The sequence below is a fragment of the Bactrocera tryoni genome, chromosome 3 (assembly GCF_016617805.1).
Source record: "Bactrocera tryoni isolate S06 chromosome 3, CSIRO_BtryS06_freeze2, whole genome shotgun sequence".
NCBI classification, from domain to species: Eukaryota; Metazoa; Arthropoda; class Insecta; order Diptera; family Tephritidae; genus Bactrocera; species Bactrocera tryoni.
In genome coordinates this window covers 37,384,473-37,412,237 of record NC_052501.1, presented here as the reverse complement: position 1 = coordinate 37,412,237, position 27,765 = coordinate 37,384,473, and the positions used below count along the sequence as shown (strand labels likewise).

At 35.4% G+C, this 27,765-nt stretch overlaps 2 protein-coding genes across 2 annotated transcripts in view; one reads left to right on the top strand and one right to left on the bottom strand.

The window, feature by feature from the left end:
* Positions 1-27,765, bottom strand: part of LOC120771627 (Krueppel-like factor luna) — a 368,923-nt gene that overhangs the window by 110,723 nt on the left and 230,435 nt on the right. The gene's annotated exons all lie outside the window — the stretch shown is intronic.
* LOC120772967 (60S ribosomal protein L44-like) lies at positions 439-18,423 on the top strand. Its single transcript, XM_040101870.1, has 3 exons — positions 439-483; positions 17,944-18,117; positions 18,391-18,423. Exons 1-3 carry the CDS (start codon positions 439-441, stop codon positions 18,421-18,423), a joined length of 252 nt encoding a protein of 83 aa, XP_039957804.1.

The window sequence follows — 27,765 nt, the reverse complement described above, 5'->3', positions numbered from 1 at the left end:
GATATTATAAGTTTGATGCAGCCGAAGCTAACATTTTTTTGAGCCGACCAGGTTACAGATAAACTAAAATTGTTCGATAAACATATTATTTTCTTCCTATTTCAAGTTCAGTAAGTAAGGGCAACATTTTCCCAAAGGTCAAAACAATTTATGTCTGTAGGCAATTGTAGAATTTTTATCAAACCTCTAAGCAAATATAGTCGATAACATTCATAAAATATGGAGTAGAGATATTGTGAAATGTTTTGAACTAGTAAAAATGCTGTCTCGCTCCTGAAATTATCTGAAACTAAATAAACGCGGGTTCGTTTATACCAACTCTGAATCTGTTGTCTAATCAATTACATATTTCGCCAACTCAGTTCTCCTTTTATAGCATCTACTCAATTAACAGTTCGTTCATATATGGTAATTTTGAAGAAAGGCGATCAAGTAAGCATGAAGAATACGCTTGGCAACAAGGCACCGCCAGTGCCAATAAGTGTAAGTCGCTAAATATCATGATACATACTATTACTTATTGGAACTTTAACGTCGGCGGACGGTGTGATAACAGTAAAAAATACTAAATATTACACCAACACGCAGCAAACTTGCAGAAAAACTGATGAAGCACGAGAGTTGAACACAAAAGCCAAAAAGCTGATAAAGTTATGAGTCTTATTTCATTTTTTCCACTGGCTGGCAAACAAAGGGAAAATTTATGGTTTCCATTTATGTATTGTTTGTGTTTTGTTTTCTGTTGTTTTGCAAGAAGTTTTTGTCTTACACTCAGTAATCTTGCAACAAATATGTAATATAAGCACATACAGCAGAAGCATCGCGCATACGTGTATATGTATTATATATTTCTATATGTACATCAGACTATATACATCTAAAAGTCAATATAGCTGGCAGTTTCCACTAAGAAATAGACAACAATGACACCCTCGTCGAAGATCCGTTCAAGTAAACACAAAATACGCAGGACAATAGCCCGACTTGGTAAACAGGAAGTTGAATGAAAGTGGAATTTATGGAAAGCTCTTAAATGAAAATCGATTATTTACAATTGATATAGTGATAGTGTTTGTGAAGCTTAGGCTAGACGCTCAACACTAACAACACACTCTTGCAGCTTCCTTGTGCATACTAACTGCCTTGACTTTGGCCAAGTCCCTTATTTTGCTTTAACATCCTTTGTGTGGCTCCGCTGCTTTGTGTAAAGTAAAAGATTTTCCAATATTGCTTGGCCATTGACTCATTATTATTTTGCGCACCGTGCCGCACTCACATGCCGACGTGTGGGGTAGACAATATGAGAGAGTTTAATAGCAAGAGATTTTCCTATGCTTTTCCGTTAGTATTGTTCGCTCGTTTGTTTGTTTGCTATTTTTTAGCGCTCGCCCCCCACTTCAGGAGACACAAGTGTTATTGTCAGTGCTCTGCTTATTTGTTGTTTCTGTCGACGCTATTGTTATTTGTTGTTCTGGCATGTCGTGTCGCATTATTTAGTCATCAGTTTTCGTCTGTTTTGTCAAAACCTTTTCACACTTGCCTATCGCGTCGTGAAAGTTTTCTCAATACTTGTTATTAAGGAAGCAAGCAGGTCGTTTGGCTTCCACTCATATCAGTGTGATGTTTTTGTAGTTTGCGCAAAAAGTTGGAAAAGTTGTTAAAGGTCTTATATTTTTATATTTTGTTTTGCTATTGGTTTGTTTGTTCGGCGCAAGTTTATGTGCGGCGATTTGAGGTTTTCGTGAGGACTCGCATAATAATGATACTTGAAATAAGTCTGTGGTCAACAGGAAAACGTACTTGATGTGCTGAGTTAGAAGGGAAAAGTAAAAATTAAAAATGATAAGTACAAAATGATATTTCTTAAGACAAAAAAATATTCGACAGGCCATATTCTTTAACTAAAATATCCAGCTGATACTTTCTTTTGCAGACGTGAATAACGCTTTACAGAAGAGTTTCGATCCAACCTTTACAGCAGTTGAATGCTGACCACGCTGAACCCTTGGAATAATGTTTCTTAGCTTTCTTTTGCTTATTAAAAATTTCTTCAGCAGTGAACATTTCTCATCTGTAGAAATCACACGTTGAAGACCGTTGGCCGCGCATCACTGAAGAGTCACTTACATCTGTTGAGCCTATAAGAGATAAGAGACCAAAGATAGACTTTCATGTGACGATCATCTCGAATAGGTCTCGACATTGATTTGGTCTCTACTTAAAACAGTTTATATGTAACAGCAATAACATAGTTAGCGAATTAAATTCGAAGCAGGAGAATAGTGGAGAGGTGTATAACTGCTACCTTCTGTACTTCCAACTTTTGGCTTTTCATTTTAGACCAGTTTTTATATTATTTTATATTATACCAGTGAAATAAAAGATTACTCGCAAGAATGAAGATTCAACATTTTTGGATTAATTTTATTAATTAGAGATTTTAAATAAATGATAAATGTTTGTAAAGAAGGATAATAATATATTACCCAAACGCTTTTTAACATACAAATAAGTACTTCTGTGTCTTGTCTGTTCGATTCGCTACTCTCCCTAATGGTTGAAAACCTTCTCTAGCATCTATTTGGTCACTTGCTTTATGACCTTATTTGTATCAGCTTCATTTAGCTTATAAAGTAGAAAGCTTTTGTCTTGATTTCCTACGCACCGCATTGCTCCTTCATGCCTTTCAAATAAATGCGTGGTCAGTCTGCTTGATCACATTTTCATTAAAATTGTAAAAGTTATTCTCTGTTTTTCACATTTATTTCGCACAATTATCACTTTAGTTCAATACCAGGCAATGCTGCGCTCAGAATTTCATAAGGATTACGGCGGCGCGTGTTGACGGAATAATAAAGCAGCGCTGAATACGAAACGCCTGAAGAATCTCAATATCATGCCACAGTTGAAGACGTTTATTTCTACTTATATAAGAGAGTGTATGGTTGCTAAGGTTTGGCGCACAAAAAGCAAGCCCATAAAGGATTACTACGTAAGTTATTGTGTACGCGCACGGAATATAATGCAGGTAGACAATATCAAAGTTTTCGCCGGGCAATAACTTTAATGTGAGTACATCAATATAATGGGCGTTATAGGTGGAAGGTGAGAGGAAATATTTGTTAAGATTACATTTAAAAGAAATGAGAGTTATCAGAAATTTGAAAACAAAAGTGTGACGAACATTGAAACGTTCGAAAACTTAAAAAAAATATTATTACACAATAAATGCAACTCAATAAGGCTAAGTAAATATATTTGCACAACTGTTTTGAATTATTAATGGCGTAAGTGTACACAAAAGTACACGCTTCTATAGAAATTTTTGTGCACATTGTAACTGCGCTTTTTTGGTGCAACGCCGCCATTCATAAATCTCTAAGCATAAGCAAATATTTGCATTAGCGGCATAAAACAGCGAATCTGCAGCAAAAACAAGTTGAATAACGCAAATGCAACAAAAGCAAAAAAACGTGTGTATTTATGTCTGTGTGTGTGTGTGTGTATGAGTTTATGCATGTGTAAAATGAAAGATAAGCTCTTTGGCATGAATATACAACACGGCGCTAATGTTGCACAGGCAAATGTGCCGCAGTTTCAGCCTACTTTGCGGCGCAAGCACAAAAAAAAAAATAGAAAACTGTGCGATAAAAGTGAATGGTGAAATGTCGATGGAAATGTTGAAGAGAAGGACTGCGGGGCAAACCACACGCGGAGTCGCTCATACGCGAGTAGGTATTCATGTACGTACTTCCGACAGCCAGACTAAGTTATGTGCCACCTGGGAGACGGAGCGCAATGCAGACCACAACATGTGGCATAGTCATATGAAAGAAAAGTCTCAATAGAGACAGGCTCTGTGTGGCAAAGCGGCAATTGTAGCGCCTAATGTTAGGCTTTTCCAGTTTGGTTGGTCATTTTGTGATTTGCGTTGAAAGGCACATGTGCTTAGCATATACTTATAACGGTGACGATATGAGCTATGCAAACATACTATATGTGTATATATAAATACTTGTACATTGGTATGGCTGTGCTTGTTAATTTTTCATATCCCAGAAAAGTTTTTGTAAATATCTTTAAATGAGAGTAAACTCAGATTACTCTCTTAAGGGTGAAACTGGAGATTCATTGGCTTCCAACATATACTTTTAGGTTGCAGTCTGATATTCTTAGGGATTAATTGGACTTTGGTTAGATGCAAAATGTTCTAGCTGATCTGGGTGTACACATATGTGTATAACCTGTGTGTACCCTGCTCAGGGTAAATTAAAATTTCCACTAAGCTTGTAATGCCCGCAAGGAATGTCGGAGACTCTATAGAGTATATATAATACTATATAATAATGATCAGCATGATTTGCTGAGTCGATTTAGCCATTTGCGTTCGTCTGTCTGTTTGTATACATTGGGACAAAAAAGCACCCGGAAATTGTTATTAAATTCCCCGAGTAAATAATATTTCAAACAAATGTACTTTGCTAAGTTGATAAGACTGTCCTCAATTACTATGCCAAATATGAGCGCGATCTGTCAACTAGTTTTTTTATAGCAGCTGTTTCAACGGAAAAAAAAATATCGAACAATTTTTCTCAAATTTTGTATTTCTAAACAAATTTCGTGTGCGGAATCGTTGCAAATGATGGAAAAGGCTTACGGTGATTCAGTTTTATCAAAAGCAAAAGCCTACGAGTCGTACAAAGTCTTCAAAGACGGTCGAGATGTCGACCTTCGACCTCTTCAACTGTTGAAAATGTTAAACAAGTGAAGGGTGTGATGCTTGAAAAACGTCAAGCAAGCATTAGAGGGATGACATTATATAGGATGACAAGCTCGACAACTTTTGCGAGTCCCTTCGAATGATTTTGGTGAACATTTTCGGTATGAAGCGCTATGAATACCATCGATCAACCACCGTTTTCACCAGATTTGGCTCTGTGCGTATTTTTCTTGTTTACCAAAATGAAAATGCCGCAACGTGGAACCCGTTTTCAGCCGATCAAAGAGATAAGACAACATTTGTTGAAGTAGCTGAAGGCCATCCCAAAAAGTTCTTAGGAAAAGTGTTTCATGGATTGGAAAAGTCGTTGACATAGGTATATTACATCTGGTGGATATTACCTTGAAAGCGACAAAATGCATATGGATGAATAACTAAATATTTTTCGTTTTATTCACAATTTCCGGGTACCTTTTCATCATAATGTATAACGGCTACACAAATTTAACGATTATAGGCAATTTCTTACTTGATCCGATATGTTCACGAAGTTTTGGCAAGGCTGCCAAACAAACTGACCTATTGAAATCTAGGTAAAACCCTCTTTTTACCTTTTTGTGCTACAGGAAATGCACCTGTCAAATACATATATCATAACCTCGGTGCAGACGCAATTAACGTCTGTGTTGTTCTATTTATATATATGTTAAAATGAACAATATTATATATTTATACTAAAACCGCTAACTTTAAGGTTTATGACAGCTTACTCCATAGATTGATTGTATATAGTAGATAGTCAACTCATGAGAGTACATACATATAAGTATAAAAATATTGCGAGTGTCATAATTTCCATGGCATAGTTTTTACAGAAATCCCATCAAAAAAATTGTGGGGAACAAACATTGTTTTGCCGCAAGAAACACAAACCCAATGGAACCCAATGATGAGTTATGGAAAGCTGTTTAAAAAAAGTATTGCATGTGTGTGTATGCACGAGTGTACGTATGTGCTTGGACGCGGAATGATTACACACTCAAAAGTGGAAATGAAAATATGAGATATGCAAAATGATATGAAAATATTGCGAAATGTAAATAAAAAGCGGAGAAGGCGGAAAAGTGTAGTTCGCTGAAAAATTGGCCATTGAGGCAGCTGGTGTGCAGCTGGTGGCGGGGTTCCCACCGCACGTACATAGAAAGCAGAGGCAACGTACTCAGCGCAAACTGCACATAAATTTTAACAAAACAAAAACGCACGAATATGGCTGTGCAAAAAAACGCGAAAATATGCACATACGCTCACGTAAAAACCATCCCGAAGCCTAGTGGAAAATGAGAAAAACTTTTGTTAAAGTTCTGAATACATTTGGGTATGTATGTTGCATACGTTACTCATATATACTTGTATGTACATGTATATAATGATATATATATTTATATACATGTGTGTAAACCCACCACTTTCAGTTAAAGATAAAGGAAATGTGTTATACAAAAACTTAACTGGGTGCTGAAATGGCTGCTGGCTAACTATCGCTCACCGCCACCCGAACTGTAGCGAGGGGCACAAAAAATTCAGAAAGAAAACTTTGCACTGTCTCCCCTCGCTTATTTGCGCATTTATATGTAGCAACAACGCGCATATGCATGGGAACATGAGGAACCGAGTGGGATTGTTTGCATGCATATTCCGTTTGTTTGGCAATAATTTCACGCTAACAGCTGCTGTCGCAACAAGCAGCAGCGGAATTATTTAATTTTTTTCCTTAGCCAACGCACCAACACGCTTACACATCTGCAAAGCGAAAGTATTTGTCTGTGTAAATTGTAATTTTCGCTCGCTTTTTACGCCAGCTAACCTGCAAACGCAGATTTTGCTGCATTTAAAGCATACACATAGGCGCCGCGCTGGTGGACGGGGCGTATGAGCAACTATTTCATATGGCGACTGTGTGCGAAGCGTGCACACACGGAAAGTCTGTCAGCAAGTGCGGTCGACGCAGACAGACAAATATGCATATGCACAAAAGGAATAAATAACGGCAGCCAAACCACTAAATTGAAATAAAGTCTGCGCGGAGTACTGCGTACTGCAGTGCCACGCCTAGTGAAAAGGCTAAATATGGAGGTGTATGTATAGCACATTGTGTTTGCATATGCGTTTGTGTGTATGTGGCTTGTTTAATTTTTCACTGCTGTTGGCATAGAAAATGAGAAATGAATGTCCGCGTGAACGGGCGCAAAAAACTACAACAACAAAAACAATTTGGAATTACGTAGTAAATGGGAGGCGCGTGGATGTTTGCGCTTTACAGTGACAATGCGACAGAAGCGGAAAAATTTAATTTCATTCATTTAACAAACGTAAACGTAACCAAACGCACCAATGGTCGCAGAAATTTGAAAATAATAGATTTTTATTATAAACATATCAAATCGTTAACAATCATGAGTTTCAAAGGTGTTTGTGAAAGGTGAAGTGTTTTAATTTCTTATTTATAGAACGTCGTCGAAGCATATGGATAGGAGGATGGTATAGTTGATATTGTAGATCGTTACGAAGATCGGGTAAAATAGTCACTGGAAGCAAAAATCTTTTGATATACCGAAAGTCTCTAGGCAAGGGTCTCAGGAACGCCACTTTCCAATATGGTCGCCGAAGAAGTTTAGAGGTATCTATACACCAAAATAAATTCAGCATTACTCTCACCCATATGGCTGGTGATACTCATCTGAATGGTTGGACGAAATATTTTCATTAAGTTTGGCACTTTGTAGTGAAATCACTTCCCTCTACTATATGACACACATATATACAAAAAAATTAAAACAACAACACTGATAACCGCAAATGTACGCAGATACTATGCAAGGTGAGGGACACTGTGTGGTATATACATATATGTACATACACTAATATACAAACACACAAACACTATAAATTCCCAGGCGTGTGCATTTGGTATATGCGGTGTGGCATCACTCAAGCGCTTTCGCTTCATTCTTGCCAACTTATGCACACACTTGAACGGCTGATGAGCGCCGAAAAGCTTTAACAAATTCACAACGGCAAAAACAAACATAAATGCGAATATAAAATGCATAAGTGCAGTTGTAAAAATACATGCACACTTGGAGGTACTACAGAAAAAATTATTGCGTTTTTGCCGTTACTTCGCTCTTTTGCACGCTCTCGCTCGCCTATCACAGTATTCATACGTTACACTCTGGCACTTTTTATTGCCATGTTTTGAACATTGAAAACGTTCGCAGCACACTGACTCTGAAGGGGCGAGGTAATATGTGTTATGTACATATAGAAATGTATGAATGTATGTGTGCGTTCGTAAGTAAATGTGCGCTGCCAACAAGTGAAATATTGGTTTGTAAATGCTGTCAGTCAGTTGGTAAATGTTGTTCTCGTTTCTGGCAAGCGTGCTGAAGCCTCGCCTGTGTGTGTGTGTTGCCGGCTTGTTTGCTGCTGTTATTGTTTTATTATTATTTTATGTCCACACTAGCATGTTATTACAATGGAAATTGTGTCAATAACTGGAAAATGATGCGCTGGGCGTTTGTAGATGAAATTGTGCGCAAGTGTAGTTTTATGGTGCGGACTATTAAAGCATACATACAGGCGCTATGTTATGCACAAAATATTTCCTATATTTTTTTTTTACATACTTGGGTATTTAAGCGTCATAAATATGCCAAAATGCAAACGAACTCGGCTTTTAGCTAATATTTTAATAAACAAGTTTTTAAAAAATATTTGTGCAAATACAAATATTATGCGAAAAATGCTGATTTGTCACAAAATGTCATTTCAGCCTTTTTGCAACGTATTTTATCACTTTCCACATTTTACCTAGGATTCAATATCTCGATTACATAAAATAATTTTCATTAATACAATTTAAAGTTGCTACGGGAAGTAGTGAAGCCATCAACCTTCGTCTTTTTACGAGCAAATAAGCAATTTAATTTAATCAGTTTAAAGCATTAGCCCTTTTTACTTCTTTTATCATTTTTTTCTTATTTTCAAATTATAAAGAAACACACATTTTCGCTTTGGCTTTTCGACCACAAGCCGCACAAAACATCCCACCCAATTAAGAAAAGAGTACGTGCTTTTTAATATTAAGTTAAAGGAGAAAAGCGGTCAAAAATAAAATAAAATGGATGTGAAAGAAAATCATGTAGTAAATAAAGCAACAAAGATAAAGCATGAAAAATGTAGGACAGTAGCAGCAAATACACTGCGGGCGCACAACCACCGCGACCACTGCGGCCCGTTGATGCCACTGGCGGTTTGTGCTAACAGAAACCGAGTTCTGGCAATGCCTGTACATTTGCCATAATTGTTGTTATTTTTATGTTGCTTTGAACCGCTATTTTTTTTTTTGTTTAAATTTTTTTGATCACTTTAAGAACTTGCCGTCATTCGCTAATTTTTGAAAGTTAGCATTTTGTTTCAACAGCGGTTTCGTTTCAATATGCTGGCGGTGCAAACAAAATATGGTCGATGAGAATGCGTAAATGAAAATGAAAGAAACCTCAAAGTATATCCGAATATTATGTAAAATGTGGAAAGGACATGGTTCTGTGTGCTATAAATCTAGTATCATTGTTTGCTATTAAACACAAAATATGCGAATAATATAAATATAAAAAGATAAGTTGCTATATTAAAAAGTTAGCAAAAAATTACTCTAAGATTTTATATATTTCACAAAATAGCGCTGAATATCTAATAACAAATATCCAATACTTTAATGCAAAACTCAGCAAACTGAAAGGCATCGTTTCTGTGAAAGATACCCGCTGGAACTCAATGAAACAACATATAATATAGTAAGGCCTAACCTTAAAATCAACTAATTTTAATCAGGAGGAAAGAACATTTTAAAGTGGAATTTCAATTGTTAAAGATTATATTTTTGTAAAAAAATGCTACCAGCAGCATTCAAGCATCAAGAAATTATTTTTTGTGTAAAACAAGAAAAAACGTTAACTTCGGCTGCACCTAAGCTAATATACCCTTCACAGATTACATTGGTGCCTTAGAAAATAATTTATACCAAATTTCGTAAATATATCTTGTCAAACATGAAAGTTTTCCATACAAGAACTTGATTCCGATCGTTCAGTTTATATGGCAGCTATATGTTATAGTGGTCCGAAATCGGCCGTTCCGACAAATGAGCAGCTTTTTGAAGAGAAAATGACGTTTGCAAAATTTCAAAAGGATATCTTAAAAACTGAGGGACTAGTTCGTATATATACAGACAGACGGACGGACAGACGGACGGACAGACGGACAGACAGACAGACGGACATGGCTAAATCGACTCAGCTCAACATACTGATCACTTATATATATACTTTATAGGATCTCCGACGCTTCCTTCTGTGTTACAAACTTCGTGACAAACTTAATATACCCTGTTCAGGGTATAAAAATGCTGCTGGTATCAAAAAATTACTTGGTCAGTAACTTTGTATCCCAGACAAAGCAATAATTCATAAATTACATAGATGTCATATGGCCATTAAGTCATGTTACAGAGAAAAATAACAAAAATATCCACATAAAAAATAATAACCATAAAATGAGGTTGATCGCGGTACGCGAAGGCCGCATGCAAAGTGGCTGCCGTTCGAACTTATATTTATAGTAATGAGGCAATGAGAATATCGGGAAATTGCACGAATTGACCTTAGAATTGTTTCCATCGCACTCATTGAATTCATCTTCCAGCTAATTTTTCCTGTACTTGGCCTTCAAGCAAATGAAAGCGGTAAATAAATTTTACATACTGGGGCATTTTTCGAAGAAAAATAGTAATGAGCTACCTACTACAATATATAGATTGCCAATTAATTGCAGCAAAATAAATAAATCCTATTTAACCTTATTCCATTAATATCTTTAACCCACCCACCACTATAATTTCGCTGTAAACGGCTGCTGTTTAGATTTAATGAAAATAAGGAGTATGAGAAAAGTTGAATCGTAAGCTACTGAAATGCTTTTAAATGCGACCTGTTTACATAAACAAATATATTTATACTTCTAAAATTTTTTTTTTATTTTTAACATTTAAAGAATAATGGGAAATTCGTCACATTTTTTAAGAGTGTTTCCTGCTGTGAATTCACAATATATTTAACATTTCTCATGAATTATTTTTTCATTTTTAACCTTCTAGATTTTAATGTCAACACATTTTCGATTTTGCTTCCCACCAAAAGCAATTTGTTAGCAATTAAATCTGAAGTATGTCAAGCTCGTTATCTCAAGCGCGCAAGCGCTAAATAATATGGTGACAAACACTCAAATTAATATAAGCAGCAGATTCAATTTTGGTCTAAAATTATGCAATTATAAAAACATTAGTTACATTTATATCAAAATTAGGTTGCACCATTATTATTTTTGTTTTTAATTTATTTTGTTTTTATTTATAATAATTAGTAACTTTTCTAAAGAAATAACTTATTAAAAAAATTTCATGCTACAATATTTATATGTAGTTACGTGGTTGTAGTTGTACTTTTTTAACGATGAAATACAAATTGCTTTATTCAGTATTATGACTAATCGCCCGCTTAGAACCGGCCGCTTAATTGTAATCGTCACGATATTTAATCATTTTCGCATTAAGCTAATGCTAAGGCAATTTACATGCTTCGACGAATTAGCATGAAAATAGCACTAATTTTCAAATTAATAACACTTAGGTAATGATCGTTGAATAAGCTAACAATTATGAGTTTATATCCACAATACGTATGACCTTTAGGGCATGCGTGTGTTATTAATAATATTGAGTTAAGTGGTAGGAACTAAGATATGGTACAGTGAAGTTGAGTGAATGTGAATCTTTTCAATGGTGTGAAAGATGTTATAGAAAGTGTTACGCCGTTGGTTTTGTGTTTAGAGTAACTATAATGAAAAGCGGAGTCGAGAATTATGAAAAAAACAAATTGTATGTGATTGTGAAACATTGCAGTCAGACATCATACAAGTGAAGAAGTACGCTCGTTTGTTACGTTCCAAAATTTGATTGGCGATAGTTGACATTGAGATGGCAGTTACTCTAAATATGTAACGTTTGTTTAATGGGGTCGTAATTTGGCGTTTGTATATTAAAGTATTTTCTTAAAACATAAAATAGAAAAACTTAATTTGGAATCTCGAAATTTATAGTATCGCAATTTAAGTTATACAGGGGTGTTGCGCAATCTGATAGTTGTCGCAATCAGAATTGAAACCGATAAAAAAAGCAGTAGGTGTCATGAATTCAGAAATTATTGGTTTGATATTCGAAACAGAATTTTTATCGGTGTTGGATGTCACTAAAACCAATTTTATCGGTTTTGCTGTCTGAAACAAAGCAAGAAGTTAGTCGCACACAGATTTGAAATGTAAGTTAAGAAATCGAGTTATTTTATTGTTACAAATTAATTTATCTTTATTTCTATAGGAGAAAACATAAGAATAAAGTACGAAATGTCTTAATTATTGAGTTTTGGAAAAAATGCGGATATTTAAGTGTGGGAGGCGCTTTAGAGGCTTGATGTTTTTTTTTTTGGGAGGGAAAGAAATAATTGATTAAAGCGAAATTTCGAGGGTTTATAGTTATATATTTAACCATCACCCGAAAATATTTTGAATACGAATTCTTTGATATTGTGCCTTAGGGAAGCAATTGTCCGATGTATCTCGCGTGTACAATTGTCGGACGGCGGAAAGTATGGAGGTCGCAATTTCTGTCGGAAACAAAAAATTTAAAAAGATTCATATTTGTTAATAAATTATGTTCAAGTTAAACTAGGAAAATTTCAAAAAATGAAATTCTAAATTTTTTTAAAAAGTGGTTTTTGGCCAAAAAAAAAATGTTACTTATGTTCAAACTTAAATTTTCTTAATTTGTTTAGTTAAAATAGAAGATAATTTAATGCCAAATATAATAATAAACTTTGCCCCATTTCCATACGTTTAGTTTTTTTCAATCCTGCCCGCCAATTAAGAAAAATCATAAAAATTAAAAACCGAGTCAAAGTTTTCGCTTTCTGCCCAAGCGCTCATATATCGCTCGGTCACTATTTCCCTTCTAGCTTCGACAATATTTCGAATTCCCATCTACAAATGTTGTCCCTTAAAATCTGTCTTTAATTCGGAACTCATTATAAACACTAATAGGATTGCCTCCAAATATATTCATTTGCAAGTTTTGTCACATTAGTAAACATCTGGTTCGAATATTGGTTTTGCATATGTTCAATCAGATTCTGTGCCACCATTGGTAATCAGAATTGGTTTGCAATTCTGACAGCTAAGCAATTCTGTCTTGGATTCCACAACACCCCTCATAGACATAAGTTTATTTATATATAGTATATACTATGAAAGATTAGAGTGTATTCCTTGTGTGGAAAATTTATCATGTGACGAGAAATCTTTACGAAATACAGGTATGTGTGTATTATTGCTAAAGGCAAAAGTCCAATATCCAAAGGAATTATTCAGATCCGGGCATAATAGCATATAGTACAAAATATTTTGTGCTTGTAAGAGTGTTTGGTATTAGGGTAGCTTCTGGGTTTGGCTTGTTTTACTATATATATATATATATATATAAGAAAGTTGTTGTTAGTTACACTATTTATAACTGAAGAACGGCTGAACCGATTTGGCTGAAAATTGGTGGAGAGGTAGTTAGAACCAGGGTAAGGACATAGGAGACCTTTTATCTCTTTATGTCAAAGTTTAATACAACTCATAAATACAAAAATTATATTTCAAATTAGCATTTGTTCAAAATTCATGTTTGTAAGAATCATTTGAGTATATTCGGACAATTTTAAACAGATTCTTCCTCGAAAATAATACAAATGCTAATTATTTGGAACAGTAGAAAAGAACTGCAACCAAATATTCAGTCAAATAGATTATAACTGGCTCAGCAATTAGTCGTTGAGTATGTATTATATCACGTGCATCCCAAAAGAACGATGTCATAACCTTTCCAGCCGCCTTTTTCGTTTTTCCACGCCTGAGAACCGGTTCATCATGTGCAGTCCCCTAGAATGACTGTCGATTGGACTCCAGTGAGAAATGATGGAGCTATGTTTCTATCACCGACGAAAAATTTCGGCTTTATTCTGATTAAAGAGCACTTAAACACTTCTCAGAATTAGTTATACGTTGTTTTTGTTGGATTATGAACTTGCGAGGCACCTACTTTGCTCATTTCGCCTATTTCCAGCTTAGCAAATATCTTTTCAACGGTGAGTCATAATCCAACTAATAGAAATCATATAGATGGTAGTAGCAGTTTTATCTATGTATCAGCCAGAGTGAAGCGTGGACGGGTCCTCTAGTTGTGTTATAAAGTAAATTTTTGACTGAAATGTGACGATTAACGTCGTGTCTAATTGGGTTAAATTAAATTAGTGGTTTACTATTAATATTTTATTTAATAAAAAAAAATATTGTCATTGTGTTTGGTACCAAAAAATGTTGAGAACGATACATGTATGTAATTAGGGTTTCTCTACTACTTACAAGTAAGGCTATGGATTCATATTTATCCGAAATTTCTGTTCACTGCTAAATTCTTTTGTTTATAAGACATCACATCTTCAGATATGTTTAGGGAATTAAATATTGATTGCAAAAATAAAATATTTTTTAAGAAAAACAAATTTTAGGATATTTAGATTACAGAACAAGAAGAATACTCACTATATATAGGGTAATGGGAAATTTTATAATATATTATCATACACTATATAAAATCTCTTGTAGAAGCACACTTCATTAAGTGGTGAAAATTCTATATTACTGAAGAATTGAATAGTGATTACGAGTGAATACCGCCAACAGCTCTCCGTAAATCTGTTACTTCAGTTCATATGGAAACTCAGACCCTCCCTTTAAAATGGTTGTCCACATCCTCAATTGCGGCAAATGTGAATAAGCAATCATAAAAACGCATATTTTACAAATACCAAAATATTCTTCTGCGAACTAAAAATGCTTTTGTGAGCTCAGCCAAGCTTTGCACTATGAACTCAGCTGTCAATATTAGTAAAAACCGAGAGGAAACTTTGAAAATTGAAGTTCACGTGTACATTTGTTATAAATAGAACGATGTCAGTTGCTTTTGCAGCATATTCTCTAGTGCAGCTATAAATAGAATTGAGAAAGCTGTCATGCGCTAGAAAAGTACTAAGCTAAAAATAAATATGACAACACGTTTAAGAAAATCCTGATAGGTATTTCACTGTGGCAACGCTAATTTTAGCGTTTATGTACGAAGTGCAATTTTTCTTTGTTTGCGTAAAGTAGAATGGAAAGCAGCGACAGCAGCCATACAAAATGAAATGTAAAATGAAAAATGAACTTTTCCCTGCAGCATTCACCATCCTCTGTCGAGTGCACTTTAAGCATAAGCGTGTCACAGATGTGATACTCCAAGTATAACTTGAACTGCTTGTAAGTCACATGAATGTGAGGAATATTATGTATGAATCGGTGCAATAAAAATTCAAACGATGCATGAAACCATAGGGGCAGCACCGCATTTCGAGTGTGTGCCAAGTGAGTAAAAAAATGTACTGGTGCTGGTATGTATAACTGTATATAAATAGTGCTGCAAGCGTATACAGCTCTTTGATAGTTATGAGCCGAGGTATTTCAGTTCACTTCATTACCCAGCATTCAACTCATTTTTATGTGCGCAAATAACCGACCACTCATAAAAACATATGTATTTGGCTGGCTGGCGTTGGTTGAAAAGAAACACACACGCTAAAGAAAGAACTGCGAATTTTTTGCCGGTTCTTGCAAGCACACTCATGAAACTTTAGATCACTCCACGCATGCGAATTTTATAGTGTGTCGGAAAGCGTGCACGAGAGTAGGTACTTACCACCCGTCTGGTTCCATTTCGCTGCTGTAGGCGTTTAACACTTTTTATTGGTTGCTCTGTTAAACTGAAGATTTTGTAATATCATAGGCTTGATTTTTTTTTCAGAAAACGCAAATAAATTCTTTGGCGGTTGTTATGTTGAAAAGAAAATTACCTGAAAAGAAAGAAATCGAAGTCAGTAATGAATATTAAGGAAAACTTTAAAATGTTATTATATTATTAAATATAATCATATTTTAATAAATTTTGATTAATATATTTACCTGATTTTAATAACATACATATTTATGCATATTTATTAAATTACATTATGACAAAAAAGCAGCTGGAAGTTTTAATTAAATGATATCACGAAAGTGTATTTTTGAAATAAGATTACCCTACTGACCCCTTAAGCTGAATTTTTTCAAAAAGAGTACGAAGCCCAAAACGCAATGGATTTCATCGCTCAACCACTGTATTTACCAGATTTGGTTTCACGCGTTTTTTTCTTGTTCCACAAACTGAAATTCTCGTTCCTGGAACTCCTTTTCAGTGGATCGAAGAGATAAAACAAAATTCGCTGAAAAAGCCGAAGGCCTTCCCAAAAAGTGCCTATGTGGTTTGAGGACTGGAAAAATTGCATATTACTTTTACGGCGACAATTTCCGGGTACTTTTTTGTCACAATTTCTATGTTAACCGTTTCTTAATTATGTATTAATTTATATCCTAATTTATTAAATTTTGGAATATTTTTCATTATTATTTTTGAAATAAATTTTATAGTCTATTTTATAGTCCGCAAAAATATGATTGTTCAATTGCATATTTTTCTTCGTTCCTTCATAAATCAATTTATTTTTAAAAATGGCATATCTCTACAAAGGCATAACTGACCTCCACACAATATTTAACCTACTAATTAGAGAATTAATAGACAAACAAAAATCTAATTTATATTATATTAATAGTTTTACGCTACAACTACAAAATATAAATGCAAAATTATTTATAAACTTCTAGTTGATCAGTTTTCCACAAAATTTAATCATTCTGAATTATTTTAAATATTTCAAATATTTTATTGTTGCTGTTATAGATTTAATTAGTTTGATTGAAAATCACTCGTGTTTAACGAAAATCAAAATTTACCGTTGATCTACTTACACAATCATAACTTATTTGTAGTTGTTGTTGTGCTTTCAATTACCTGGGTGACAAATTAGGTACATATGTATGTGTATATGTGCATATATATCGTGATATGAAGCATGCATCAACTATCCGTTACATTTAGTTGGTAATTGCATTCAAAAAATGATGTTTAATCGACTTCTAATTACAAAAATTACGTGAACAGTTTTTAGTGTTGTAATTACACACTATATTTTGGTGCTTACAATTATACCAGCTTAATAGTATGTATGTGGCTCATAATTTGTGAGCATTATAAACCGAATTAGTTTAGTAATAAGGTAATGCTAATTTGTTAATTGAATTTAAATGCCAAACACACAAAAAACCTGAAATAATTCATTAATTTTTATTTAATTATATGCACTACAAGTAATCGGAATAATTTTGAATATTACGGGGGGAATAGTTCATAATCTCAGTGAGCAAATGCAATTTTTTAATTCTTTCCACGATAACGCATTTGTGAATAAATAAAATTGCTAATTAGCATACATATAGTGCATTAGGGTGCGATGAATATTTTATATAAAAAAATTAACATCTTCCTCATTAAGGATATGAAAAGCTTAATACGAAGGGTTTCAAGACTTTGAAATCTTATCAAAGATACGGGAAAGTATTCCAAAATCTGGTTTCTTTAATATCCATGCCGCTGAGTCCTCTTTATTTTTGGTTAAAGTTCGGTCAGTTAAATGTATACACTAGGCAACACATTGATTCAGGCATAAGCAAGTAAGTTACTCGAAAATAAATTCACAGCCCTATTCTGAAAAACCTCTCAACTGAGTTTGAGGAAAATTTGAGAGATTTCGTAAGGGTATATTTTGTGAGGCTATTCTTGCTCAAACCTCATAAGAAAAAAAGCATAAAAAAGTCACCACGTGAGGTAAAAGCTTTTATGCATATGTGTGCTAATTTTGCAAATTTTAAATAATATATATACAATAATTTCATATATTCCTAGGCGAAGAATAACGGAAAGGACAACTCAGGAGCAGCTGCAACATTAGATGCTACTTAGTTTGGAATTTCGCATTGAAATGATGCTTATAGGAATTGTGTTGAAGTGTGTTAATAATACAATTTTACTTGAATTTTAGGTGAATGTGCCGAAACAGCGACGCACCTTTTGCAAGAAGTGCAAGTGCCACAAGCCACACAAGGTGGCACAATACAAGAAGTCGAAGAAGCGTAAAGGTGCTCAGGGCAGACGTCGTTACGACAGAAAACAACAAGGTTTCGGTGGTCAAACCAAGCCTATCTTCAGAAAGAAGGTACGAATTTGCAAGCGATATGCTGCTATTTATTTGCATATTTGTAGAACTAAATTGCCGTTGAATCGAAAAAAGATACTATAAGGCTCTTTGGTGGGATAGATCTATGCAATATTATTGTTGAATGCTGAAAACTTTACAAACTGCAATTGTACGCTACTGTCATTTGCTCAGTTGGAACATTCATACAAAATTATACATTTGTACAATTCTATATATATTTTTTAGGGTATTTATACCTTTTACTTATAATTATTTATTTTCGAATTTCAGGCTAAGACCACCAAAAAGATTGAAAACAAGTAAGGAAGGGCTAAGTTCGGGTGTCACTGAACATTTTATACTCTCGCATGGTAAAGTGATAATCGAGATTTCATTATCCGTCATTTACATATTTTTCAAATACCGTATACCTTTGTATGGGAGGTGGGCGTGGTTATTATCCGATTTCTTCCATTTTTGAACTGTACATGGAAATGCCTGAAGGAAACGACTCTGTAGACTTTGGTTGACATAGCTATAGTAGTTTCCGAGATATGTACAAAAAACTTAGTAGGGGGCGGGGCCACACCCACTTTTCCAAAACAATTGCGTCCAAATATGCCCCTCCCTAATGCGATCCTTTGTGCCAAATTTCACTTTAATATCTTTATTTATGGCTTAGTTATGACACTTTATAGGTTTTCGGTTTCCGCCATTTTGTGGGCGTGGCAGTGGGCCGAACTTAACCTTCTTATGGAGCCCATCTTCGAACTTAACCTTCTTATGGAGCCAAGGAATACGTGTACCAAGTTTCATCATGATATCTCAATTTTTACTCAAGTTACAGCTTGCACGGACGGACAGACAGACATCCGGATTTCGACTCTACTCGTCACCCTGATCACTTTGGTATATATAACCCTATATCTGACTCTTTTAGTTTTAGTACTTACAAACAACCGTTATGTGAACAAAACTATAATACTCTCTGTTAGCAACATTGTTGCGAGAGTATAACAAAACAAACACAGATGTTTTGTATTATGATGGCTGCTTTCACACGTCACAGATATTTGTGAGAATAGTGAGCATTTGAGCTTTTGAATTTTCGCCAGAATAAGGTAACCCTCACTATAGTGAGAAACATCACTGTAGTGAGGTTGGTGACTTTTGTTAGGGCATGAGAATAAGGCTGTCAAATAAATAAAAAAAAAGTTATTTGAAAGAAAAGTCACGATGCATAAAGATAATAAACAAATAGAACGAAATAAAAAAATTTTAAAATTTATAAAAAAAATATATTTTTTATGCCATTAATCTCAATATTGTGCAACAATTTAATAGGACCAAATTTCTCCAAATGGCTCAATAACCAAAACTAATTTGCCAAGTGATCAGTCAAGTAATATAAAGCCTTTGCTAACCCTATCAAAACCTTATATTGCGCCAATATATCCATATATAGCACATATACTTATGAATACTCATGCATTGCGGCTATACAGCCAAAGCTAAGCGCATTGCCGTGGCAGCAGTTTAGGCGCAGTCAAGTGGATTGCAAATTCATAATTTAGCAGCGGAATGCATAAAATATGCAAATTTAAGACTCAAGCACACACATTAGTACACATAAAAAATTATTGTATACTATCTATCAAAGGTGGTTGCAACAATATTTGTGGCATAGCATGAAATATTTATGTGCGCTGCGCTTATGCGTGCAAATTTCAAATATTGTAAAAATATACGCGTGTGTAGCATATAACTGTTTGTTGGAGCGTAATCCTAACTTACTATCAACAGAGATACATAGCTGTTTGGCTATAATGTTGCATAACTGTCATAGCCAAATTTGCAAGCGGCGGGTGGCGCTGGGCTCCACTGCCGTTTTTGCGCATTGAATTATAAATTACACGTATTGTTGCTTTGGTTTTCGAAATTATTGCCGCTGTCATTGTATTCACCGAATATTGTGCGTATTTGCGCAGCTGCTAGCATACATTGCATAACTTCAGGCGCAAATACAAACACATTGTCATTGGCTATAAGTTAGCCTGATATGTATGTGTGCGTATGTGTGGTTCTGTATAATTGCAATGCTTTTGCATTTTGTTTGTTATTTATTGCGAATTTATTTTTGCTAAATTTAATTTTATTTGATATATTTGTAAATATTTTTTACTCAGCGCTAATGCTTCAGTGAATTTCATAAATATTTGCAGTGTTTACATTGCTGACATATTTGTATATTTCATATGCGTACATTTACTTTATTATATTTACATTTAATTAATATTTTAAAATATTAAATAATGCATAATTCAATTCTGTGTAATCACATATTGGTGACTGAGTCAATTTTCTGAAATGCTTGCCAATAAATTGCAATAAAAAAAGTCAACGGAAGTATAAGCATGTGATGTTTTTTCAAAACTACGGTAGAAGTTGAAGAGAAGTGCATATAAGCGATAGCTTTTAAGCAGTTCTGACAAGATTTTCTTTTTTGCGATACAAGTTATAAGTTTTGTTGAGGAACTCTTACTAAAACACAACAAAAGAAAATATGTTCTTCTGGAAAAATGGCAACAATATAGCCAGTTGAATTCGTAGAACTAATATTGCAAAATGTTTTCTCAGGGACGGAAGTCTGCTCAAAGTTTTATCCCCATAAAAGTTACATTTTCACTTTTTTCGCTTCAAGCTCTACCTCGCCAAAATAAGAGAAACTCCAATTCATACCTTGAATTATTAAATTTACCAAGAAGCTTGTAGCACCCAGATGAAATCATCGGAGACCTGATTAAATATGCGTATATAAACTGAACACCATGACGAACTGAGTCAATTCGGCCAACTCCGTCTGTCTCTATAATACATACAAAATAGTCCCTCACTTTTGAGATATCGCTCTGAAATTTTGAACACTTCCTTTTCTTTCCAAGGAGCATCGTAGTTATCGGAACCGCTGCTATCGGGCCACTTTATCACAGAGCTGCCATACAAATAGAACTATCAAAATTGAGATTTGTTTTTAAAATATTATATTTCCATTTGTTAAGATAACTTCATAAAATTTGGCATAAATTATTTTGCAAGGCAATAGTACAGCATCTGAAGAAACTTTCCTGATCGTAGTACTATAACATATACCATAGCTGGCAAAGAAACTAAACGATTAAAGCCCTTGAATGGAAACTTCTTTATTTGTGAACGGTACTCCAACTTCAGTAGAAGCGAAGTTAACGTGTTTTCTTGTTTTTTTTTTGTTTGTCCTACAGACCTACATTTCCGCTTTAGTAACTAGCTAACATAGTAGTCACTGTTCGTTGACCAGGCAGCATATGCGCAACGTTTGCTGCAAGAACACTAGCAAGCGATTGCGGCACTTTAATTGCGCCGACTAGCACTTAGACACAGAAGTCATTAAGGCGAAATAATTATAAAATTATTTACGAATTTATACACACATACACCTGTGTATTGTGTGCGATGCCACAGAAAGGCACATTTGCAACAAAAGCAATACCGATGACATGCAATGCAAGCAATCAACCAATCGCTGCACTCTTAGTCTGCAGTCACTGCAAGTATGTTGCACGTAGCCGCACTGCATGCAGCATGCAATTTTCGTGTTTAAATTCAACAATGTGCAACATGCTGGCCGACCGGCTGGAAAGCACCACGGCGTGCTTCGCTCGGCACTGCATGCAACATCAGCTCGGTCATGCCGTTTAATTTCTACCACCACTTATGTACGTGTTGCAACAACGCCGCTAAGTGGCTGCTTGATTGACTGCCATACCACCACACACACGCAACAACGCACTCACACATACGTATGGGACTGTGAGTGACAGGAGCTTGGTTGCGGCATGTTGACAACGCTCCAGAATCCAGCAAAGCACTACCGATGCAGCAGACACATATGTATATGTGCCTCTGTAAGGGTGTAGCGAGCTGCATATGTGCGATAAAATTGCTGCAGGCCTCACATGTGTGGCGTTGTGCAAGTGCAGATGGGCGGCGGTGGTAATCAACTCACTGCTGCGCAATTTAAAGTAAAAACAATCACAACAAGCGCGTAAAACAGCAATTGATGGCACTGAAAAGGAAAACAAAAGCCGGGCGAAATGTCAAGTTGCATGACTGCCACTCGCAGGCAATCACGTCATCCGCCAGCGTAAACGCACGACATTGTGTTGCGTGTGCGTCGAGTGCGTGTTGCATTGTTATTCGGCGTCTTCATAAGCTGCGGGTGTATGTGTGTGCGTGCATGTGTTGGTTGTGATCTTGCAGCTGTTTTCACTCGCTTTTCCTGTATGTTATTGTTATTGTTGCATGTGATGCTGCACTTAAAACACAATCACGCCGGTATATATATATATATATGTATATATAAATATGCTTCACTTGTTGTGGCTCAATGCGTTTGTGGCATGTTGCTGTAATAACAGTCGCAGACTATCACAACAACGCTCAGTTAACATTCAGCAATAATAATAACAATAAAGATTTCCGCAGCAAGCAACCAGCAGCAGCAGTGTCATCATCAAGCCAGTTGCAGGCACAGCAATAATAACAATAACAATATTTCATTTGGAATGAACTTCCGAAAAATATAAGAAAGCATTCGTCTTAAATCCACACATACATGCACACATACTTATATATAGTGATGTATGAAGAGCATGTCAAAAGGGAACTCAGTTTGGGATTTCTCAGCGTATTTGGAAACAATAACAACATGCTTGCAGGCGAACGAGGGTAGACAACCAAATGACGTGTATCTGTTGTTGACGTTTATAACGAGCAGATTCAACACTTACCGTTACGTGTAAGTATTTCGCCATGTAGATATTATTATTTCCATTATTGCATATTTTTATCTGCTTTATTTCGGGCCAACGGAATTACGCAAATGAATGATTATCAACAAATGAGTGGAAGAAAGGAAGGGTAAGAAAATCGTATCATTAATTAATATTGTTATTTTGATGTCTTCAACAGCGATTGGACTGTACTGAATCGAACAAACAAGCTCGAGGAATCTCCGTAGGAATACACATCATTTCCGCGATGCAAGAAAGAGAGAAATAAAGTGTGGAGTTATCTTATATTAAAACAAGTTGGTTCATTTAGTTCGAAATTTGGTTCAGCTTAGTCTTAGAAATAGTCTAGACTTCCACAAGGAGCGATGCGGGATATTAAATCAAAGTTTTAAGGAAAGAAATGAACTGAAACCGATTCATTCCGGAGTTTTACTAACACTATTATGCCAACCTCTTCCCTCCGACTAGGTAAGATGTATGAGTTAGAAACGACCAGTATATGGAGGAAGTCAGAGCTTATTATCAGACTTGGTCTCCAACTTGTCAGAATTGATTTGGTATGTAGAGTTCCATATTAAAGCGCCATATTCCAATATGGGCTTAACTAAAATTGAGAAAATAATAACACAGAGGTCTAAACACTTCAAACCACCGTTTAATAAAAATATGAACACGTTTTCCTTTCAAATGTATTGTATTAACAAGAAACTTAAACTTAAACTTCTGGACCCTAAGTTAACCCTCAAATAGAAAAATTTAAATAATCGAAGGATGCATAAATATACGAAAAAAGCACATTGCCGTAAAAGTTTATTACAAAAAATATTTCATTAATAAATAATAAGAATAAAATAGGCCTCTTTGGAACACCCGAAAAGACAGTCTGAATCTAAATTGTAGATATCACTTGTGGCATCTAATTACTAAGGCATTAAATAACTGACTGAATAAATGTATTTACAGTGTAGTCAAGCGCATTAGTCAGTGAAGATTTCCCTTTACAAAATCAAACCTAAGCACAAGAAATAAATGGAGATGTTGAAAAAGCTTTCTGATCTGTGATAATATTAGGAATTGCCGTTTGTATGTAGCTAGTAATCGAGATAGATGTAAAAAAACTGATTTGAAATTGCCACCCTTTGCTTTCCCACAAACTTTCAAGCGATGCGGGCGTTGATCAACAGCAGCATTGTTTTATTGGTATTGACGACGCTTCTCGAACCAAAAATTTTTTACACACTCTCCAAATTTCTGTGGGATATTGGATAAGCCATCTTCTCCAACTCTAATCGAAAAGCACCAAAGATTTGTTGACACTCTCCAAGTTTCTATGCGGTATTTTATAAGGCATCTTGTCCAACTCTACCCAGAAACTTCAGCCTAATGGATTCAAATATAGATATCCACGTGGTTAATTTTCTGCAACCACGAAACCAAGAATACTGATTTTAGGTCACTGCTGGGAGGTCTTTGCCTTCATGCTGAAATAAGCATCCCATGATCGCCATCGATGGAAGGATTTCTTGAGTTTTTACCTAGCCTTCAAAAGTAACCTGTTTTCACACTTTGCCTCCAGTTTTAATATCTGTTTAACAGAAGTGAAGAAGTTTTATTGCTTTTACAGGTAACACCCCACAAATCGAATAAGTCTTAGCAATAATATTTTTCATATTAATTTTCCTTGACATAATTTTTTGCTTTTCAAAGGGTGTTTCAGTGAATAAGTTCGCACAGATATTTTGGCAGAGTTGGTTGAAATGGCGTGAAGAGAACCCTTTTTCTTTACGATATTAACTGTAGTACATAGTGCGTTCCAAAGTAAACAGGACTTGTTGAATCTAGCGCCCCCTGTTGGCGCCATTTATATTTCGACTGCTATCTTTATCGACTGTCCAGTGAGAATTTCATGACATTTCATTGATTGGAAGTGAAGTTATTGCGTTTTAAGTGTCAGTATGTTTGTGTTGTCGGTGCGAAAATGAGCTTCGAATAAAGCTCCAACATTAAATTTTGTTTTACAATTGGTAAAACTCTTACCGAAACGTTTCAATTGATGAAACAAGTTTATGGCGATGATTGCCTATTCCGTAGTTTAGTATACGACTGGTTTCAAAGTTTCCAAAGTGGTCGAGAGGACATAAATGACGATCAACATGTGGGCCAATCAAAATCCGTGATCACCGGAAATTTCATCGAAACTGTGCGTGAATTCATTGAAAATCAGCCGAAATCATCATTGAAATTCATGGAAATGGAACTGAATATCTCCAAAACATCGAACATTTGGGCTTACGAAAGCTGTGTGCACGGTTTGTTCCGCACAAATTGACTGACGACCAAAAATTGCTCAGAATCCACCATTCGAAGGACACTTGTGACCGATTATTTGACCAAAAATTTTCACCTGATATGGTGCATTTGCCCATGAACGGAAAGCGTTATACAGATGTAGAGCTAAAACACTTTTCGAAAAGCTCATAAATTGCACTTGCGTTTGGTAACAAATATAACCACATTTGATATAATTCAAATATTCATACTTATATAGAGGTTCAAATAACGATTAACCCTGGTTAGATTTAGCACTTACATTTCCACCAAGCTCAATCGTTAAGCATTACATCACTTTAGTTTCTTTATAAATACAAAATCACTTGGCAAATTTATGATGTCTAAATATTCAAAGAAAATGCACACACACACTCATGAACCCCATAGTTGAGTGCAGCAAAACAAATATTTGACGCAAAACTTGTGAAAAATGCTTACGCATGACGAATGATGGGAATATTTCTGTGTGAGCGCGTGTGCTTGACATTTGAAAAATGCAGCAAAGTAATATTCATACTGCAGTTATTTGTAGAAACACGCACACACGCACCGTAAAGAAAATACAGGTAACTTCCTTCCGTTCTCTTTCTCTGAGAGAGCGTGTGTCTACTTGATAGGTTGTCGGCGCGGCGCCGCTGCAGCTACTGTCAATAGCCGACCTTTTATGCGCACACACACAGCTGCGTGCGCTGGAGTTGCGTCAATAGCAGGCAGGCGCTTCATCATTCACTCAACCAGTCACTTGCTCAGTGAGTCAAAGTGTGGCACAGCGTCGTTCATGAAGAGCTCGTGCACTCGTTTTCAGCGCCTTTTCATTTCTCATAGTTCAATGCAATTTCAATGCAGCAAATGCTGTCGCGCCACCTCAAACTCGGATCAGTGCAATTTGCAACTAGCAGTTAGCAGCATGCGGCGTAATGCACGCGAAGCGCGCCATGCAACGTTGAGAGTTTGTGCGCGTTTATTGTGGCGTGAAACATTTTTGGCATGTTGAAAGGTGTTTATGTAGCATCCACACAAACAGCAGTGCGAACGCCGCTGGTAATGCGGCAACTTCCGTTCCTCTGCATGCAAAGTGCTATAATTTAGTAGATATTTGTGTGTTTTTTATTCTTGTTGCTCTCCATTCTCGGGTGCATTCCCATCATAATTTTGTAAATATATTTCCCTCTTGCCACACATTTTATGCATTTTTGTCTTGAATGCCTCTCCGAAAGGTCGTACGACTATTTACTTGGTTTGTATACTCTTGCAACATGTTGCACAGAGTATAATAGTTCTGTTCATCTAACTGTATTTTGTATCACCTTATAATCGAGATGTATACATAGTTATATATTTATAAATGATCTTATACCACAAAGAAACAAAATCGGGTCAATATTTCCCTTAAGCACCAAATACCTAATATAAATATCTAAGGAGCTTGGGTTAACTTTACAATTTGTCTGAGAGAAAGTATTAAATGTTTGGTTACACCCGAATTTAGGCCTTCCTTACTTGTTTTGGTTTTTATACCCTGAACAGGGTATATTAAGTTTGTCCCAAAGTTTGTAACACCCAGAAAGAAGCGTCGGAGACCCTATAAAGTGTATATATTTAAATGATCAGTTTGTTGAGCTGAGTCGATAGCCATCTATGTATGTACGTCTGTCTGTCTGTCCGTCTGTATATATACGAACTAGTCCTTCAGTTTTTAAGATATCGTTTTGAAATTTTGCAAACGTCATTTTCTCTTCAAGAAGCTGCTCATTTGTCGGAATGGCCGATATCGGACCATTATAACATATAGCTGTCATACAAACTGAACGATCGGAATCAAGTTCTTGCATGGAAAACTTTCATATTTGACAATGTATCTTCACGAAAGTTGGCACAGGTTATTTTCTAAAATAATTATGTAATATACGAAAAAATTGTTCAGTTCGGCTTACTATAGCGTATAGCTGCCATACAAACTGAACGATCGGAATCAAGTTCTTTTATGGAAAACTTTTGCATTTGACAAGATCTATTCATGAAATTTGGTATGCATTATTTTCTAAAGCAGCAATGTAATCTCCGAACAAATTGTTCAGATCGGTTAACTATAGCATATAGCTGCCATACAAAATGAATGATCGGAATCAAATGCTTACATGGGAAACTTCCTCATTTGACGTGATATCTTCACGAAATTTGCCATGGATTACTGCTTAAGGTAATAACGTAACCTCAGAAAAAAATGTTCAGATCGGATTACTATAGCATATAGCTTCCATACAAACTGGACACATAGTTACTAAAAGAAATACACCTGTGAAGGATATATTAGCTTCGGTGCAGCCGAAGTTAACGTTTTTTCTTGTTATTTGTAACTTGTGTTTTTTTCGCGCACACAAACACAGTGTTGAAGTATGAGTGCACACTCAACAACTTTGCAGCACACCATTTCAGTTCAATGATGTGGAAGTGTGATTTTAGCAAACTTTGCATGGGGTTGGATGCATTTATGTTACAGTTGCAA

Excerpts from the sequence above, each read along its gene's own strand:
- LOC120772967 (XM_040101870.1), top strand. The coding sequence starts at position 439 with ATGAAGAATACGCTTGGCAACAAGGCACCGCCAGTGCCAATAAGT. Across the intron at positions 484-17,943 it reads CACCGCCAGTGCCAATAAGT|GTGAATGTGCCGAAACAGCG; the intron begins GTAAGTCGCTAA and ends CTTGAATTTTAG. Across the intron at positions 18,118-18,390 it reads AGCCTATCTTCAGAAAGAAG|GCTAAGACCACCAAAAAGAT; the intron begins GTACGAATTTGC and ends TTCGAATTTCAG.